General features: G+C 39.0%; 1 protein-coding gene across 1 annotated transcript in view; it reads right to left on the minus strand.

Annotated features, from left to right (window-relative positions):
- Positions 1-15,156, minus strand: part of PPP4R3A (protein phosphatase 4 regulatory subunit 3A) — a 38,892-nt gene extending 23,736 nt beyond the window's left edge. The window contains exons 1-2 of the mRNA XM_002200554.7: positions 14,789-15,156; positions 7,557-7,612 (exon numbers count right to left, since the gene is read on the minus strand). Of these exons, the coding sequence (XP_002200590.2) occupies positions 7,557-7,612; positions 14,789-14,930 (198 nt within the window). The 5' untranslated portion in view covers positions 14,931-15,156. The remainder of the gene's footprint in view (positions 1-7,556; positions 7,613-14,788) is intronic.
- Between the last annotated feature and the right edge of the window lie 5,707 nt (positions 15,157-20,863).

The following is a 20,863-nucleotide window of genomic DNA, read 5'->3' on the forward strand; positions in this document are numbered from 1 at the left end:
TTTAAGTTCTATAAATTTAGTAACTTTAAATTCACTGTTAAAAGCAGATAGTTGTGACTATAATTTCATTTTGTTAATCCTACAAAGCTTATAGTCATCAAAAAGAACAGTACAAGACTTACACACGTATGAAGAAATTACTGAAAGAAATTCTAGATGGAGTTAAAGCCAGAAGAACACATCAGTAACAGTCTACCAGTCTACTTTCTGTTTATTTCACTGAAAGAAATCTTTGTACATGCTTGATCTGACATTTCCTCAGTGTAAGTTGAGTCCACTAACTACTCTGGATCTCTCAGCTATGGAATTGGAGTTTCTGTTGCTTCTGAATATCAAATATTACTTCTTGAAACTCCAGAAAGCAACAGAAATTTCTTAAGACTCCTCCATTCAAAGAGAAAACAGGAGTAAGGATAAACATGCTTAGTAATAGTGGCTATTGGTTAGAGAGGAAAGGAGGTAAGTCTTGCACATTACATCTTGATGAGCATAAAATCTTCAATTTCATTTGATTCACAATAGCAGTTCTGGCTCAGATGGAGCTAAGACATGTCCTCTGTTGCTGCATTTCATATAAAATATTAGCATCTACACACAAGAAACTGGATGGGATAATTAAAGCATCTAAAAATTGCTCTTATCTTGTTCTTTGTCAACAGTTAAAATGTGTAACAGCAGTATTAAATCATAGCTACATTGTGTTAATGGCCACAAACCTGGACAAATGTTTTATTGTAGAAGGATCTTATTGAAGTTCTCTGTGACAACCTCGGCATTCTAGCTCTTCGTATTTTCAAGATGCATCAGTTCTTGGCAAGATCTTTTTTAAATAGGGTGATAATCAGCAGCTATTTATGTAGGGTTCATAATCTTATTCAAAGATTAAAAAATCATTTGCTGCTTTGCAAAAAAAAAATCTTGGCAGTAGTGCCAGTTGGAGTTGTCACTGCTGTCTTAGCCCATAAAAAATCTGCTGTCTCCTTAGGATCATTTACATGAATTTGTTTTCTGTTACAATAGTGCTCATTATGACTGTGCACATAAAATGATGAATTTTAAAATTTAACCAAAAGTTCTGAGTATGTCCTCCTTTTAGGAGACCTATGTACTTAACATTCCCAAGAGGAGGTATCAATCATTTCTGTGGGTGGAGGACAGCTTTGTACACTCTAGTTCTTATAAGGGCACAGCCCAAGGCAAAAATACAGAATACAGTCGGTGATTCCTGTGCTGTTTCTCTCTCTGCTTGCTGCATTAAGCCCACAAGAAACAAATTTTGGTTAGTTAGAGGTTTTCCAGAGGCACTGCTGTGTGCTACAGTTTTATCTGAGACATCACGCCTCAGAAGCTAACCTGCAATAATTTAACCCAGGAAACAGTGGCAATTGTACTGAAGGATAGAGTTTAATATCTACCCTATGACTTTTCATTTTTTGAAACTATTACCAAAAGGCTTCTGATTTACCTCAAGAGTAAAAAGTTCTCGATACATACTATCAGTCTAAAGTTCTTGCCACAGCACCCACTAAAGGTCAACTTTTACTAGACATTAAATCAGTCTTATTTAACTATTAGAAAGTTGATTAGTAGGTGTCTTGTACAGCACTCACACAAATCTCCAAAGCAAGGTCTGGGATTTCATAATGAAGAATTTCAGAGCAACTAGTATTCAGGATTTGACTCTGCTATGATTAACAAAACTGCTACTGTTTGACAGTGGACTCTCACTACTGTTCATGTCCAGGGACAAGTCTTCTCCATAGCTCCAAAACATTCTCTTGGCAGCTCTATGAGATTTAATCTACACTCAAGCAGTGATGCCCTAAATTCGGTAAGTATTTAATAAACTCTTGTTTTCACCTTAAAAAGCAAATTAATCTCTCCCAATTAGCTCTTACATGGTTCAGGCTTATGACACTTTTCTGGCTCACACAAGGTTCAACACAGGCTGTTTCTTCCCCTCTTGGACCGCCTGATTGCTAGTTCCTAATCTAATTCCTTAGATTGTTTACAGTCACAGACACTTCCCTGGACATGCCAACCTACCTTTCAGCATCTTGCTATCTACTTCCAATCAAAAGTACAGCTTCACAATTTCAGGTTTCCGTATATGAAATAAGCTATTTACACTACCCAGACTTTTAAAGTTAAATATAGAGCTAGTGTGGTAGCTTGTGGCAGAATCTTCAAGCTAAAAAAACCCACCCATGTAATGTAATATAAAGTTGCAATTCTGCATTTGGTTTCATGCACTTTTTCACCTAGAAGCTGGTTATCTGCATGTGCTAACAATTTACTCAAAAAACTGATTAACATGTCAAAGGCATACTCAGATTGTGTTCTACTAGCTTCTGTGAAAGCTCAACAGTCATACACAACTTTTCAGTTAGTGATTTCATAGCTGTATTCCCATAAATCACATGCAGTAAAATCAGTTTATTAGTTCTGCAGCAGAAACTTGACTTACTGGCCATACTCATAAAGTCCTGGGGTGACTTTATGATGCTGAATTGTATCCTTATTTTTCTGTTTAGCCCAGAAATAAGTTTTGCACCCTTAAAACTAGATCTGAGAGTGAAGGTGGGGGAAGAAGGAGAAGCAGTGGAATGTCTGAAGTGCCTGTATTCAAAACAGAGATAAGAGCTCCAGCTTTTCTCTCTCATGGACTGTGCTGCCTGCAGCACAGAGAAGTAGGAGAGAGTTCTCCTTTGTTTTTTAGTTAGTTTTTAGCTAGCTGAGGCAGAGATGTCCCCCAGACTGTGGCTTTTCTTTTTCTTGGAGCGATCAGTTCTGCTCTGGAGTGAAAGCCCAGAGGAACACTGGTAGCTTACAGCCATGACCCAACAGGGCCTGGGTTGTGGCATTTTCCCACACAGGAGGGACTGGTAAGAGACTGAGTGAGCTGAGCTACAGCCCACAAAACGGACTTTCTGCATGTGCCATCTCTTCGCAACAGCGAGAGGTTTTATTGTTTAATATTATTTTTGATGCTTGTGAGTACTTTTCTTGTTAAATAAATCATTTTTTCCCACTTTTCACCAAGGACATCTTTTCCCAAATCAGCTGGGGGAGGGGCCACTTGAATCTGCTTTCTAGAGGGACCCCTTTGGAAGTTTCTGCCCGAATTTGTCCCTAAACCAGAATACTCAGCAAAAGCAGAAAAATCAGAATATTCAAGAAAACAGAAATGAAGGAAATGAAACCTATGTTAATTTAAAATAGATAAACCCCACTACAAACCCAAGAGCAGCCCACCCTTCCCCTTGCTTATTCCCTCACCCCACAAAACCACACACACTTCCTTACTATCTTAGCTACAATATGCAAAAATTTTATTGAAATAGTTTCACTGTTGGCTTGCTTGTCATGATAGCAAGTAATGTAGTTCATCTTCTCTGAGAATTCAGTCAGTGCCCTTTTGGATAGTTTCAAAACTTGGCTTTTTTATTAAGAAGTCTGGACTCTGTTATTCAAGGATGGCCACCTTCAAGTTACATAGCTAGCAGTTAGTACTCTGGATGAATTTTAGCTTTTTATTCTTGTGAGGAACTGAAAAAGAGACTTCAAATGCAAAGGACACAAGATACCTCTAGGACAGAGGCAAGACTCTGTAGGTGGAAGCTGTAAATAACTCTTGTATCAGGTACAGAAAGGGATGCAATACATACTTCATCGCTCTGTTACAGGATGCATGTGGATGTATCTAATAAAGCTGAGCATACAAGTCTTTATTGTTCTATTTCTAAAGCATTGCCAAACTATACTGAAAAGCTCTACCCCGGTCCACACCCCTATCAGGTTTCTCTCTAGGTAAATGCTAGGTGTATAGAGGGGTTTTTAATCATTTAGGGCTCCTATAGGAAAAGGTGCTATCCTAATATACTAGTTCAATTATTTATTTTCTGAATAAGGATCACTGTTTAAGAACAGCATCTTTGTAACTAACATTCTGAAATTTCAATGCCTTAAACCCCCCAACCCACAATTAAATATCTTCTACCTTTACTAGAATATTAAGAAAATAACCAACAACAGAACAAAAACCTAAGTTTTCCATGTGTGACCCAACAATGCTTTGTATAATGAAATTCCACTAACTAAACAAAATTTGTTTTTCAGGTGAATGCTACTACTTACCCAGTAATTAAATCCAGCAATATTCCATGGCAAAGTTATAGGACCATTATTGTAACATTTTAAAATAAAAATGCCAACAAAACAGAGCTGTAAACAAAAATATAAATCAGGTGCTCATGTGGCTATACTGTGCATATTTTGCTTTTTCTGAAGACGTTTCTGCCTAGAAATACTACTTTAATATAAGAAATATTAAGTCCTTTTTTTGAGCCACAGGACATTAGTTCCTCAAGTTGTTTTCTGTCTAGCTTTTCTCCCTCATATGCCTTACTTTCTTCTAGTTCTAGTATGAACAGTGATGAGTTTGACAGGAAGTACATGGTTCAGAGCATCAATGAACTTCCACTGGTAGCAATTCTATATTGCAGAATCAGATACATAAACCTATCTCTCTTTTTGCAGAAAAGGAGCTCTTTATTTTGACAGACTAATTAATTTGACTACTGAAAAGGTAGTCAAAAGATGGTCTATGAATTTCATGCTATAATGAATTATTTCAAACCTCCAGATGGCAGGTAAATCTGGGAAGACTGAGAAGTAGACTGTACAAACTGAAGTATCTCAGGTTGATGTATGAAAATGATTCCCTGAGCAGGACTCAAGATCTCCCAAGTAATCTTTCTCTCCAAAGGCAGAAAGTTGTATTTACTACCACAAAGGGCAGTCACTGCTTTCAACACTGAAAACCAAGAAATATAAAGCAGATAACTGGGACAAAATCATACTAACAAACTCAGCTTCACAGGTTTTGTTGGTTTTTTGTTTTGTTTTGTTTGCTTTAGTTTCCAAGGGAACAGAGGCAGCAAGGCAAACTTGTCCTCAGGTCTTCACACTAGTATTTTGATAAATTATCTAAGCTAGGCAGTTATTAAAACACACATATGTAAAACCATGAAATTACATAATTTGTGATATCAATAATTACTAAGACCATCTACTTCACACTCGCACTAACAGATCAGCATAGGCAGAAGGTTCTTTCAACAGTGGAAGGACTTCACTGTTTATCACTAAGGTATCTATAGGCTTCTTTTGTTGAAGGATCCAAAGCAACTGGCATAGCAAGGTTCCCCCAAGACCTTAGTACATATTATCTCTCCTTGCTTCCAACCAAAGATTGTTTCAGTCAGTCCATTAAGACTGCTTCTTCTTACAAGCCTCATGTCAGCCTAGACAAAAGTCAGAACCCATCCATTTATTCAATCAGATATTCAAAGTGTTCAGAAGTTGCATGTTGTGTCACAGTAGAAATGGATACTACTATGTACCCCTTAAAATAGGTTCATCCTCACAATAAAATTCTGAGATAAAAGCCTGGTAAGATCTTAACACTACACAGCTACTTTGAAATAAAAAGCCTTAGATTTCTGGGAGAATTTTCTTGAAATTTTCTATGCGCAACTAACAACAGCAGGCAAGCTCAAAAGCAAGTCTTTTATCTCAGGCTGCAATTTCACTAGTAGTGAGGTGACCTAAGTGACCTTCTGCAGTCAAAAAGAAAGATCTCACTCACTCTTCCATCTCAGTTCCACAAACAGATCTTGTGTAAGATGGTTTGAAAGTTCTGCCAGCATAGAGAGCTACCAGCTTTTGAAAAAGAATTTAAAGTACCAAGCTGATTTTCTTGTGGTTTAGTAAGTTTAAGCTGTTCAGAGTTCTAGGAGCAGAGCTGGAAAAAAACCTACTCTTTCAGCTGCTAAGCTCCAAGCTTAACTCATATGGAATCAGGTTAAACTCTGAACTTACCTTTTACTAAGGGAAAGGATAAGTAGGCCTCACATGAAAGAAACCAGGCTACAGAGCAGATTTAATACACACACACACCAAGAAACATTTGGTATTTCTGAGGCTTGGAGTGGAGCCCTATATTCAATTTATATTAGAAACTGGTTCATATTTGGTTAAATATGAACAATCCATCTGCAAATATAAAGTTCTGTCTGTGCAGCATTTGAAAGCTTTAAAAACAGCACTTCTCCTTCTCCAGCACAGAGAATGTACATACAGCACTGCTCTAATGGGACAGATTAATGTTAATTATTTTTATTTCTCTAACCATATTTTCACAATGACCAGTATGATTGATGCAGCACTAGCCTACAATACATGTCTGACCTGGAGCAGGAAATGACCAGCACGTGTGGTTGTTTGCACCAATCTTGCAATTTTATGCCTCCTTGAAGTAGGTTTCATGTCTGATGTGGCACAAAGCCTGTTGATACAAAACTCACCCCTCCAGTGCTCTTTTAATCAATTTAAGTCAGCAAAGCAAGTTTACACCAGATCAGCACTTTATGCAGTAGAGCTGTGAAATATTCAGTTGTCATTTCACGAGTTTCAAAGCTCAAGTTACTGTATCATAGAACCATGACCTCAAGCTGGTCAGGATTACAGCTAAAACTTAGTCTGCTTCGCATTTTTGGTGGTGGTGTCCTTACTCCCTGGAATTGATTCTCCAGACCCACACTGCCCTTATCAGTTTCTCAATATCAGCTGCTTATACAGTGTGTTATTAATATATCAAGAGAGATACAGATTAAATTTTTCAAGGAAGGGTATTTTTAGCCCATACTGGTTCTCCCCATTCAGTTCAAAATACAATTCTACAAACACCTGCAGTGACACAACTACTGGGACCACCTGTGAACAAAATAACAGTATGTCCACTATGCCTGTGATGAACTATTAAAGGTGAAAGACTGAAGAATGTTTTAATACATTTAATCTGACAAGATTTTAACAAGTCTGAGCTGACCAAACAGGCAGCAAAATACAATCTAGTTCAGTATTTTTAAACCTGTAAAGGCAATTCCCAGCATCCATGAAACAAGCACGGCAAATAAAGTACAAAGCCCACACAGTTCACTTCTCACCCATCTCAGGAGCATTCGTTAGGGGCTCACAATGTATGGTTTAAATAATTGAAGCAACATGCAAACTAAAGGTGAAAAGCTTCTTTTATGCACACAGAATGCTTTGGAGCAGTAGTAACCCATACCCACCTCCTAAGTAAAAAATAAACAAAGGTTAAAATGTAAATAAATTTAAAGCCTTCTGAATAAAAATACATTTAAGCTTAAAGCACCTGAAATATAAATTAAAAAAAAAGTCAGATGATACTAAGTTTCAGATACTATAACCCTCAAGAACCTCTGCTACTTCATGATTTTCCCAACTATGTTTGGACTGTCTCTCCCAAACCAATTTCTGGTGCAAAACATAATGTAATTTATCTGTATAACTTCACCAAAAATACAGAGAAATAACACATGAGCATGTAATGCACAAAAATGGTACAAACTACTTTGCCTGTTTTTGGCACAAAAATACTATAGAGGCAAAAAAATACTATACTGCTACACTGTTGGTTGTATACTGTTAAAGACCCTGCCTTTAAACATGAGGAAAAGTATGTTTACCTGTTGCTTCTGGTACGCAGTGTTCGGATTAATTTTGGACTCCAAAAGAAGAGAGCCTAGAAAAAAAAAAAAATTCCACTTATTTATACGTGCACTAAAATTTTACCCGCCACATAAATTTTCTGATCACTCTTTCCTTGAGCAACAATTAGTCTCTTAACCCCTAAGAGATACTGTTCACACAGGACAGAAAAATGCTCTCAAAACTGAATTTTACATGTTTCTTACTCTGAGTAATGACTTTTCCACAGAAAATTTTTTAGACATGATAAAGTCTGCAAGTCAGCACACCAAAAGCATCACAACTGCATTCCAGAGATTACTTATGGTTGTTTTGAGTGAAAATTCTAATAGTGTGGTATTTGTTCTTAAAGGTTAGCTAAAACACTTATTTTCCTGGGAAGCATATCTAGAAACTAATGCTTACAGCAGTAACCACTGTGACTGCTAATACCAGAAAACTTCACACAAACTCAGTGCATTGTTTCACAGCAGGTTTTACTGATATAAGACACAGAACAGCAACTCCATTCTCATGCCTGTGTCTTCTTTCCCTTCCTTTTGCGTGTTATTATTCTTGTGTCAAATTAAACAATCTGAAGTGTTGATCTATGCAAAACCAACTTTTAAAACTGATTTTATTGTTGGACCAATTATTTCCCTCATCCACCTTGCTACTCAGCTGCACTAATGCCAGTGCATGACTTAAATTTACCTAACTGCAGAGCTCCACTCAACTTACACAAAGAAATACTGATAAATTAACTTGCATTGTTAATCATATAAGTAAAACTTAAAGCAGCAAACATCCCTTTAAGGGGCATTTCTCCATTTACTTACCTTGTTAAATTTAGGTTTTAAGAAATGTCCAAACTTTAAGTAAAGTATTAACTTGTCAGTTTCATCACTATAGTTCTAAGGCAAATGTATTACAAAAATATGGGCTGCTCTCCATCTGTTCATTCCCTAGCCTGGACCGGTACCAGGGCAGCCCTGACCCAAGTGCAGCACCTGGCACGTCCTGAGGTTCCCAAGGGCCCCCTTCCCAGCCTTGTGCAGGTCCATGTGGATGGAATCCTGTCCCTCAGGCATGCCACCCACACCACTGCAGCTTGGTGCCACCTGCAAAACTGCTGAGGGTGCACTCGATCCCCCTGTCTGATACTGATGAAGATGTTAGGTTGGGGGATGTGAGGCAAGAGACTGAAGAACCAGATCACAGAACTTCACTTGCTGTAAGAGTGGTGTATCATGAAAGAATTACAGAATATCAGAACATTCTGCTGCCTGATAAGAAAGGTTACTACTTGATGAATTTAGAAGCTTTACCAATGAATTTTATATCCACTAGCTTACTATGTATGTGATCATCAAATACAATTAAGTATTTTTTTCAAATTAATGTACCTGTGAAAGCTGCTTGTTCCCAATTTCTAAGTCTTTTGCTCTACAGGAGGCAGCTTTCACTAATGAAGTTGGCTTGAGAAGTTATCACCCTGTCTCAACTGCTCTTGGAGTAAAAGCTGTTTACAAACTCAATAAAATTCAACAACAAAACTGAAATAAATACCCCTCAAGGGAAAACACGACACACAGAAAAAGCTCTCTTGCCTCATGCCCAAATATACTATTCAGGTTTTTTTTAATTTTTTTTCAGTTTTCTGACACACATCAGCTCTGTTACCAAAGCAGCTTATTTGCTTAAGAGTAAGTGCATAACTAAAGAAAAAAAAAATCACAAACCATAGAGCAGGAAAGAGAAGGAAAACATCTAAAATGAGGTTTACAGATGAATCCAATACATTGCTCATCCTTTGGCCATTGTCTCAAACTTTGAATTTAGACTATGCCTAAAGAATCTAAACTGAGCGTTTCCTTTTAACAATCATCAGATACGCAGAGTCAGTCATGCTTTCCAAGTCCCAGCTTCTACTACATGAAGATTTAAAATATTATTTGTGTAAATTGGCAGACAAACTTCTAGAAAGTCTTTACTGTCTAGAAATATTTAATATCAGCAAGTATGAACTAAAATCTTCTAGGAATCAAAAGTAGTTGATAATTTCAACATCATATTTTAATGGCTGAACACAGACCTACAGACATGTAAATCTCAACATTAGAAGAATATCATACATAACTTAAATGTCATGTTTGACGAAATATTATTTTAAAAAATTGAAAACAATTGAATGCACACACTTAATCTTCCATGCTAGAAGCAGACAACAGAGAATGATTTCTTTACTAGACTTATCAAAAAAGAGCATTTCTTCTTCTCTATAAAACCTGATGCTTGCAGGAAAGACAAATCAAGTTTTTAAGGCTTGAGTTGTTTCTCACTACCACATGATTCAACTTATTTCTCACCACTTTGGACAGTAACAAGAAAAATACTGACCTGGAGATAGAAACATACTGAAAGGTAAATTGTGCTCTAGAATTAATAACTGCCCCAAATCTATCCTTCTGGAGAATATGATGCTCCATCTGTGCAATAAATTCTCCAAAAATGATTCAACAAGTCAAATATCAGTTACTATTCTCCTAGTTAGTTCAGCGAGTTTATTTTCTATACTAAATTTTACAGGATCAGGCCCCTTCCTGGTATGAGCTAATGTTAAGTCTTTGTTACTTGCATGTGGAAACCAGGCAGCAGTAACAGACATCTGAAACACAGATGTATTCTTTAGAAAATAAACTTCAATTCAAAGTCATTATCACTTGTTTGAGATGCTTTTGTCAGAAGCATTACTTTCTATGTAGGTATTTTTTCACTGGTACTATCCTAGAAAATCTTAAGACTATCTAGTCTACTTCATAAAAATACACCAACAAAATTTCATCTTCATTGACCCAATGACACCATTCAAAGTTAGGTAAGAGCAGAAAATTCACCTTAATGCAGGCTATGTTTTAAGCAAATGCTCCAAAATTATGCAGATCTAATAATTTTTTTAAATTACAGCCTTTAATAAATTTGTAAAGGTAACTGCAAAATACTGGAGCAAAAAAAATAATATCTGAAACAACCTATAAAAAAGAAAACTGACTTGCAGAATTCTATTACCTGTCACTGTAATGCAAAACAGCACAGCTGGGAGTTTTGTTAGTAGAAAACACCATTCTGTGGTGCAGAAGGAATGTGAGTATAGGGAAAGACTTGCTCAAAAGAGATTACATATTACAGAAGAGATATTTGATGCTATTTTCAATTGTATTTGGAGACATCAAATATCCCAATTCATCAGTTTTGAACAGCAAATTAGCAGCTTTGTTTACAAATATGCATACAGAAGAGACCAGTTATACTGGCACACTGCTGCTCTCCCACCAAAACTGTTAATGGAGTCTTCCTCAAAAGCAGAAAAGAAAAAGTGCTGCTCATTACCCCTCACCAGTATAAACATGCTTACATTTAAATGAAAGTTTCAATTCAAGAGCTGTTTCTTGCAAGATGCACACAGAGGTTTAAGTTCTGCAATTAGTTCTGCTGCAACCCAATCACAGAAACTAATCCTCAGAAACTCAAGAAATTGAGGCCCAAGAAAGTGTTCTACAATTTCAAGAGTATATTCCTGAGTATAAGACACTTCTGGAGGGCCAAACCCAAATATTAAGGAAAGGGGAGAACCAAGAGAAAAGAAACAAAAAACCCCCAAGTCATCTTCCTCCATGCTTTTTCCCACTTTGATACAAGATAAATACTGTGTTGCTCACCTAAAAAACAAGCCAATAAAAACAGTCGCTTTAGTATGAACAAGGTAAAAAAAAATTAAGCCAAGTTTTGTCTAAGCCTGCCAGTTGTACAGGTTTACTGATACCTGCACTACAGAAACAGCAAGGATAGGTGCTTGCCCTGTGGCAGAAGTCATTAACATACATACTTCAGAAGCAGCAAACTACAACTTCTGAATGAAAATGATGAGAGTTCCTAAAAGGGAGCTCACAAATATGGGCTGCAGTGGAGGGGTTAACTTTCACTTGTCAAAAACTTTAGATACAGCACAAGTAAGTTTTAATTAAAAGTTTAAGCTTTCAAATTAATAAAAATTACTTGAACAGAAACAGTCACTTCAGCCATCTGGGCTCAGAACAAAAACAAGGTGATCTGAAACCATGCAGTAAACCCCAAGAAGCACAAAGACATTTTAAGAATAAGGCTGGCCACAGTAGGCTAAAATACCATGTCAGAAATGAGTAAGAAATCAAAGGCTTTTGATTACACACAGACTCACATAGTAGGTGATAATTCATAAGAAAGTATTTCACTCTTGCTCTGCTACAATTCAAGTAGAATACATTACAACTAGGAATCACATAGAGAAATTTTTCAGGGTTTTAAATAAAAAGTGAACACCTATTATAGTGTAAAAAAAATTACAAATTCATGCTTCAAAGCATAACATACCTGATATGAAAGCAGTTTATGGTATTTCTGTTCTAAAATTGATTATTCCAGATTGTCTGCAATGAATTTAGTGCCTGGCAACATTAGACATGCAGCTAACAACACAACTCACTCATCTACTCTAAATTATTTTCTTTTATGATGGTGTTAAACACGAGCACAAGTTTAAAAAAATCACTCCTACAGATAAAAACTCCTTTTACTCAGTTCTTATTCCTCCAGTTCCAAAGGACGGCTTTGGATGTGGCACACTGATTGTACTTCCCTTATCTGAACAGCCTGACTGTGCAATAAAATCTCAACCACTTGTAAAGCAGCCTACTACACCAAGTCACAGCTGCAAAATCCAAAGACTGAACCACGTGCTAGCCCACATGGTCAGCCAAAGAAACCACTGGCAATTCTGCTGTTGATCTTTGCATAGCCAAACTGGCCCTTTAACAGGAGTGGGAATTTCACACACATAAGGAACCTGCTCAGGAAATGGAGCCTTCACCTTCAGGCAGATCCCGAGGTTTACTGTCAGCTTCCTGGAGTAAATCAGTAAGAATATGCCAGTGTGCACAGGATGAATCTCAGCTCAAAGGCTAGGAAAAGGTGGTTTAGAAATGCAGGAAGGAAGAAGTTTCACTGTGGAAAGAGGAGGAGCTGACAAAGAAAGACAATACAAGAATGCAATGGCAACATGGAGACAAATGGCGTATAGGTCAGTTCTACTACTCAGTTAATACTACTTGTATGTCTTGGTTAACTGGGAAAAAGTTAAAAATCACAATCAACTATTGCATTTAGTTAAAAAAGCATGCAAGGAAACACAAATTGCACACTATATAAAACACAGGTATGGCATTACCTTTTTCCAAATAATTTGCTCACATGTAGAAATGACTATCTGCCTTCAAAATTAGTCCACAAACAACAAACAGTGGGAGTAAACAAAATATAAATCAAATTTTATGAGGTGTCTACACAAGCAAGTTAGAAAAGCTAGCCTATTAATAGAGTGCACATTTACCCAGGACTGATATTACCTACTATATAAATAATTTTAACCGTATTATTCAATACTTTGAAGTAGAAAGTATGCTGTAGAGAGTGGTCTAAAGTGTATATCCTACCAAATAAACATCTGTGTATTCGGTGCAATTAGTAAGTTTGAGACATTTCCTGCTTTGATTAGAGTATCTTAGCTATGCAAGCTAAAGCAATGACTTAATTTTAGTTTTTAGTACCAATTTGTATCTTCCCTCTTACAGATGTTCATTTATTTACAAGTGAGCTGGTACCAACAGTCCAACTCGGGTTCTAATGAGTCTGAAGCACACATATCCCACTAAAAGTTAATAAATGGATTTTAGTTCAAATTAGCTATTTCTTTACAAGGACGTTAGGAGCTGCGGGTCTTTTGATTTTTTTTTCTAAAAAAAAATTTTTAAAAACCAGAAAATTTTTAATATATAGGAGACAACAATTTTTAAACATGTCTCCAATAGCCACGACAGTATCTACAACAAAACATACTGTAAACATTAGCCCAAAAAATTAGTGATAATTTTTTTAATTCCCTCCTCATGTTGAAATTAAACTAAATTTATTTCCATTTTGAATGCTTTCTCTTGCAATATGAAGCTGCTCAAGATTTAAATGTATCTTCTTTGCTGTACAATAAATAAAAATCAGGTGTCAGTGTAACCTGTTAAAGTATAATCAAAAATCCACAAGATCTGAGAGCTTATCAGAAACTCAATTACCAAAATCCTGCTTAGATGACTGATTCTTCCATATCAGTTTATGATCTTTGCTGTAAGGATTACATATTGTACAGTTTATCAGAACTTTCCCAAAAAGTAAGGATTAATGATTCTCAAGTTGCTTCTCATCCGACTTCCTACAACAAAAAAGCTTAATAAATATAATTACAAGGTCTGTTGACAGTCAAAAGCATAACTAGATCTACAAGTCACTAAATACAATAGCTATACATCTAATGAAGTAGTAAGCCATGCACTGACAGACTTTAAAAGCAAAATGGTACAAGGCTGATACTGTGAAGTACACATTCTAAATCTCTGATCACAGCAGTCATGAACTCACTTAACCAATAGTCAAGACTATCCCAAACATGTAGCTACAGGGCTACATTTTACTACTTAACATATACTCCTGACATATGCTGCCAGAAACCGCGAAAGAAGTTGATAATCCAGAATTTAAAATTTATTTTCAGGAAGACCTAGAACTGCTGAAGGGCTGAGTACTCCCAACCCATTTAAAAAAAAAAAAAAAAGGCATCACTGAAAAGCTGTTCTGCCCAATGTATTGCCTTTACTACTATAACTGTACTTTGAAAACCGTTGATAGCTGTTAGAATGTCTTACATAATTCTAAAAGCTACCAAAAGGGCAAGTGGACACAGAAGGGTATTAGCCATCCAACGATCTTTTAAAAACAAATACTAAAACCCAAGATCTAAGTTTTGAACCACTTTCATGAGAGGATCGCTTCCAGCAAGATCCAGGGATCAGTTTTGAAACCAGACCAGCAGATATCCAAACCCATGCAAGATTTACAAGGAGACTCGAACGCATTTTACATGCAACACTGTGTATTCACTAAGTGCCTACTATGCTTACACTTGATGGCAATCTCCTGTTTCTTTCACTTGGCCTAGCACGAATGAACCCTGGTTTGTGCCTACCTGCTTTTAGGAATACTATTTGAATTATGCAGCAAAACATTAACGCTACAAACACAAAGCTACACCCAGTTCCTTTCCTGGGCAGGACGAGGAAAGACTGTACCTTCAGCCGTACACACTTACCATCACTCTCTGCCCTGACTAGCAGGGACATGCCCTTGAGCCTCTCCACGTAGCAAGAGGACACATGCCCCGTGCCTCGATCATCCCACTGGCGGTCCTCATTTAGCGTGTACACCTTCACCCTCCGCCGAGTGTCCGTCATCCTGCCGCCCGCCGCACCGCCGCCACCACTCTGGCTGGCAACCGCTGGAGGAGCACAAGGCTGCTCGGGGGCCAGGCCCCCCTCAGGGGAGGCGAGCGGAAAAGAAGGCAGCAGCCCCACACAGGCACGCCAAGTAAGCTCTTCTTACTCCTCTTCAGTGCCCCAACGGGATCCTCATTATCGAGGGTAACAGAGGATTGGGGAAGAGGGAGAAACAAGAGGTGAAGATGTGAAAAGGGGAGCTGCTCCTTCAGGTACAGTCAGGCGCTGCACAAAAGGCGAGTAAACCTAGGCAGGGAGAGCCGCAGAGAGGAGAGAGGCTCTTTGCAGGGCGAAGGGCAGGCAGGAGAGGCGACGAAGGTGGGATTCCGGAGGAGAAGGGGATCCACGGTAGTGGAAGCGGCGGCGGGCTGCAGCCGGCCCAGCGTGACAGGAGCAGGCGTCCCTGGAAGCCAGAGCCCTGCCGAGGAAAACAGGGGGAAAGCTGGTGAGGCCGGAGGGAATCAGAGGAAGGGAGGCAGCCGGGAGCGGGGCCGCTCGCCCCGGCCTGTAGCCCGGCTCTATTGTGCAGCAGCTGTCCAGGCCCGAAGCCCCTCGCTCGCCGTCCGTCAGCGCGGGGCTCCAAGGAGTCGCCCTCCTTCCCGCCCGGGCCTGCGACACTGCCTGTCCGGGGACACGGTGAACGGCCAGCCGAGCTCAGCGCCCCGTCTTCCCCATGGGCTCCGGTCGCAGGGGCGGCTTCACTCCCAGCCTGACTCCGCCGCCATGTTCTTCTTCCTCCTCTTCCTCCTCCTCCTCCTCCTGGTGCTGCGGCGGCTCAGTCCCGACTCCCCAGCGCGCCTTGAGACGTGGCTGCGCTTCCAGGCATTCAGCGGCCCGGCCGGCAGAGAAACGCTGTGCCCTGCGGAGGGAGGGGGCGATCGGCAGCGGCTGGTGCGGCCCGGCTCCCTCCGGCTCCGCCTCAGTCACTGCGCGGCCGCCATCTTGGTTTCACCTCTCACTGGAGGCGCGGGGTCTCCCAGCCAGCGGCGGCACGGGCCGTCCGCCGGCATTTAAAGGGCCAGCGGCCCCGCGCGGAGCACGCGCGTGCTGCCGTGGCCGCGCCGTTACCGCCGGCCCGCGGCTGGCGCGGCGGGCCCCGGATTTGAGGGTTTCTTATCTTTTTTTTTTTTTTTTTTTTTTTTTTTTTTTTTTTTTTTTTTTCCCTCCTCCTGTCACACCTTGCAGAGTGATCCCAAAGTTAAACGGCTTTTGGTTGAATATCTGTTGGATCTCCACAGTCACAGATGGGATCAAAGAATTCCAGTATCAGAAGCTGTCGAGGCTTGGCCACTGCTGCCAATATCTGAGCATGTTTGACAGATTTCCCTAAAATATGTGAAAACGCTGGTGCATTTGGGACCCCAGCAGCACTGCTGCAGAAAAGTCCATTTCACACTACCTTATAGATACTCATTGTACATGGGAGCTCACTGCAATATGTACTCTACTATTTTATGCCTTTGAATAAGGCCTGATACTCGTTTATCAAAGTGAGTTGTATTGAGGGTGGTTTGAGCCCAAACCACACATTTGCAGCTTTCACCAGGATTAATTATGTATCACAAGGAATCCTCTAGTCAAACCCTGTTTTCCTTTGTCCATCTTTTACTTTGCTTGCCCTGTTGAAAGATAGTGCTGGCAGGATTGATAGGCAGCTTCCTGAGCAAGATCCCAGGGTCACAGCAGCAGCCTGACAGAGTTTGAGCGTTGGACAATGGTCTCAGGCACATGCTGTGACTCTTGGGGTGTCCTGTGCAGGGCTAGGACTTGGATTCAATGATCCTGATGGGTCCCTCCCAAATCAGAATATTCTGTGGTTCCTGAAGTGCCCAGACAAAGCCATTTGGCCTTTGCTCTGATGCCCAAGGGCTGGTTAAGAATACAAGAAGCTTCGAGAGTGTTGTTTGGGTGCCTAGGACATCGCTGAAAGCATGTTGTGCTTGTTGTTCTCAGCACGGTGTTCTTGGCTAAAGCAGGGCCAGGTTTGAAGAGATTCAGATGTCTGGCAGCTGTGGCTTGTGGGCCTGGCTGAAGGGGAGCACCACACAGCACATGCAAGATGCTCGTTGCCTGCGCTTGGTGGCCTGGGCAGCTCTGGGGGGCTGTTCCTGGGCAGCTCTGAGGAGTTGTATTTGGGCAGGTGCTGTGCCAAAATTTCCCTCAGGCCAACCTGGAGATGGATTTTTGTGACTTAAGAAAAGATTGATGTCACTTAGAGAAAACTCTGTGGGACCGTTATATTCATGTACCATTTACAAATTGTACCCTCTTGTGGCCATCAGATTAAATAAAGACCACACTGCTCACTGCAGTTTTTTTTTTTTTTAATTTTTTTTTTTTGTTTGTTTCAGTTTGTATAGTTTGCAAAGATTTCAGTTTGCATAGTTTGCTTTATGAAAAAATTTGGCTTAGCTTCTTTTAATGGGCTTTGAGTTATCTTGAACAGCTGAACAATGCTCGATCCAACAATAGTGCCTACTTGTCAGGTTTTAACCCAGTTCTTATTATATTTGGCAAGGGAGTTTTATTTTTTTTGAACATTTCTACCCCAGTCATTCCAGAAAAAAATGTTGGGCATTGAGAGCAGCTTCACATGCTGGAAAGTAGCTGGGAAAGAAAGAAACATTATGTTTATTTTTCTTGGATTAATGAGTTAGAAAGCAAGTCTATCAGGTCACACCTCAATTTCTTCTCTCCGTTTCTACTCGTTTGAAAGTTTGTGTCCAGAAGAAAATATCTTCAGACATCAGGAGAGGCTGTTATTAACTGAGTTTAAAGGTTTAGACCCCTTTAGTTCTCAGAAATAATAAAGGACCTAGCCCTGACAGAAACTTTTGCCCATCAGGAATTGAGTAATAAATTATGAGACGGAATGTTGAATACTGTTTAAAACTTTCATATTCCTAGGAAAGTAACTATACATAGATCAATGCAATAGGAATAAGCCTAAACTGGGTTTACCATAGTAAATATGGGTTTCCATATTCTTGCACAGCAGTCAAGAATAAAGAACAAGATAACTTTTTCTTTCAGTGTCTAGTAATAATTTTGGGAAAGAAAATTGCATTGTTATTGCGAAGAACTTCAGGTCACACATATAAATTTGGTCCTATATACTAAAGCATTATTAGAGCTCCTAAAACTCTTAGCTAACTATTTTCTGAACAAAAAAAAAATATGTTAGGGAAACTAACAACTTCATACTTTATTATGGTGAAGATTATTGCTAGAATGAAAGTCTGTGCTTGCCTGAGTATATAGATCTGGCTATACTCAGACACACTCTATGTCTTCTTGTTCCCAAGGCATGTATTCTGGCTTGTGCCCCAAAATGTGTGGAAAATGAATGACTGAGTGAAAGAAAAACTTAAATGGAAAAATTATCATAATAGCGGGAGGCTATGTCTGTAGAGGAGTCAGAATATTGTGATCAAGAAGAGGGGAGATTCAGAAAAAATATGTTTCTAGTTTAGTGGGGAAGAAAACACAGCCGTTTAAGATAAATACATACAGTAGACAAAAAGTAAACCTAGCAATCATTACAAGTTATGAAGCACAGAAAAAATGGATAAGGATTTCAAGAAATTTGCATGGTTGGTAGTTTTAAGAACAGCTCATGTTTCCTAAATCTTAACACTCTTATAGGCCTATTATATCAACATTTTAAAAATGTTGATATTGCTACCAAAAACATGGAATTTTTTAATAAATAAATTTTATACTTGAAAGAATGTGCAATATATTTTTGTCATACAATGATGACTAAGTTCTTTCCTGGTCATTATTTAGAAGGATATTAAACAACTTTTCTTAGAGAGAAACTTATTCAAGTATACAAGTCCTAAAAAACTTGAATTTGAGAGTCCTAAAGAGGCGTGTGTGTGTGATCTCAGGAAGTATGAAACCTTATTAGCTTCTAATAAAGCTTAAATTATTGCAGAAATTCTGGAAGACATGAAGACTCACTATTAGTATTCAAACTGGACAAGTGAGAACCCAGATAATAGTAGACTGATTTATCTGACATCAGTCACAGACTATAAATGCTCACACAGAATGCAATAAAGATGGGCTTATAGCAGTAGCAGCTGATGTGGCTTTAGCAAGAAATATGTTTAATTTATTGTTAAATTACAATGTTGCTCATAAGGGTAATGGTGCAGATATAATATACATAGATAGTTCTCAGGTATTTTTCTGGAAAGTTAAAATTGTATTCTGTGAAGAAAGCTCACATTGCGTGGGTCAGATTTGAGGTGACTGGTATAGCTCAAAAAGGAATGTGGAGATGGTCCTAGATGATTGTGAGAAATCAAGGGTAGGACTGATGGTAGTTAGGATTTCTTTTAATGTTTAGAAAGTCAATGTAAAATCTCTGTGCCAAAAGCTGTGTATGACTCAGAGAGCCTGGAAGAATGGCAAGAAATGGATGAGGCTATAAGGGTCAGAAACAGACAGCTTCACTTCCTGAAGGTGCTGATGCAGAAAGAATATCAGCCTGGGACAGCTGGGAAGGTTACTGGCAGCTGCTTCTGGCTTATTCCAGCTTTACAAATGTCTGTGAGCTCATCAGTGCCTCCCAGTAATTTAAAGCAAGCAATGACACTTTCACGTAAAATTTTGAGCTGTATACAGTGATTGTTCAAGACCTGATGGATAAGCAGTTCAGGCAGTCAGGTTGTGGTCCTAACAGGACCTTTCAGATACAGCCAAACACAGGGTCACATCTATGGAAATAGTAAAGCAGCTCTGAAAGAAGCAAGGCTGCATAGTAAACAAGCAACCCAACACAAACTTCTGATACTGCTCTGGGTCTGTAAGATCCTATAATATGCCTTTTGGACAGATTGTAAACTAGCACACTGTGGAAGAATGTAACATCAGGAATAAAAGTAGCTTTAATGCCACATTCTATAATTCTGGTGTCCTCATGGTTAACAAATTTTAAGACATTGAAATGGATCTGAAAGGACTACTCTGAAGAGCTTTATTTTTTTGCAGATCTAATTGTCACACTCCAAAATCTCAGATTCCTGCAGCATGCACTCTTTTGCAGCCACACCCTCTGAATCATATCTCAGATGCTGCCACTCAACTTTCACATCCTGCCACAGATCCTGAGAAGCAGTAGCTCTGTTCTTGTACCTGAACCACAAACATGAATCTGTGAAGGCCAGCAGTTAAGAATCTGGGACTCTTCCTCCTACATAATGAATCTCCTTAACAAAAATGTCATCTCTTTTCTTTCAACCTCCTATTGTCATCTTAATTTTCACAGTACTAAAAGAACCTTGTCTTCCAAGCAAAAACTTCCTTTTAGGAGTTCTCTGCAACTGCACAGTCATGCAAAGTCTGTATTTGTTTTGAATTCCTGTATGCTTCTCTGGATATTCCTTCTTCTAAATATGTAGGCCTCATTATCATCAGACTGAAGAATTTCAAAGCACTGCTGATGCAGAGAACGTGCCTGCATCATTTATTCATCCAGCAGTGAAAATTCCCCTCCTTCTGCAAGGGGAACTCCAAGACATCTGAATTGTGCTGGCTGTCCCTATGCAGTACATATTTATGTTTTCGCATGTATTATTTTGCCTGTTGACTGTGTTTGTAACATTTTAGTAAGAGTTACTGAGTTGTTGTTTTTTTTTTCGTTTTTCTATGGCAGACTTCCTATTCCTAATTTTTGCTCCCAAGTATTTTTTTAAATAAGGTTTCCAGTACTTCATCCATAGCTCAGACTACAACAGGCTTCCCTTAGCCCCATACATTTGTTGGTCTTTTGAGAAAGTGATGGACAGAGAGGCAGGAAGCATGAGATCCACATCATAACTTTGTTTCCAGGAAGTTTTGAAAGTCTATCAGAAACTCAGAAGGGTAAAAATTACCTCAAT

This window comes from Taeniopygia guttata, chromosome 5 (assembly GCF_048771995.1).
Source record: "Taeniopygia guttata chromosome 5, bTaeGut7.mat, whole genome shotgun sequence".
Taxonomy (NCBI): domain Eukaryota; kingdom Metazoa; phylum Chordata; class Aves; order Passeriformes; family Estrildidae; genus Taeniopygia; species Taeniopygia guttata.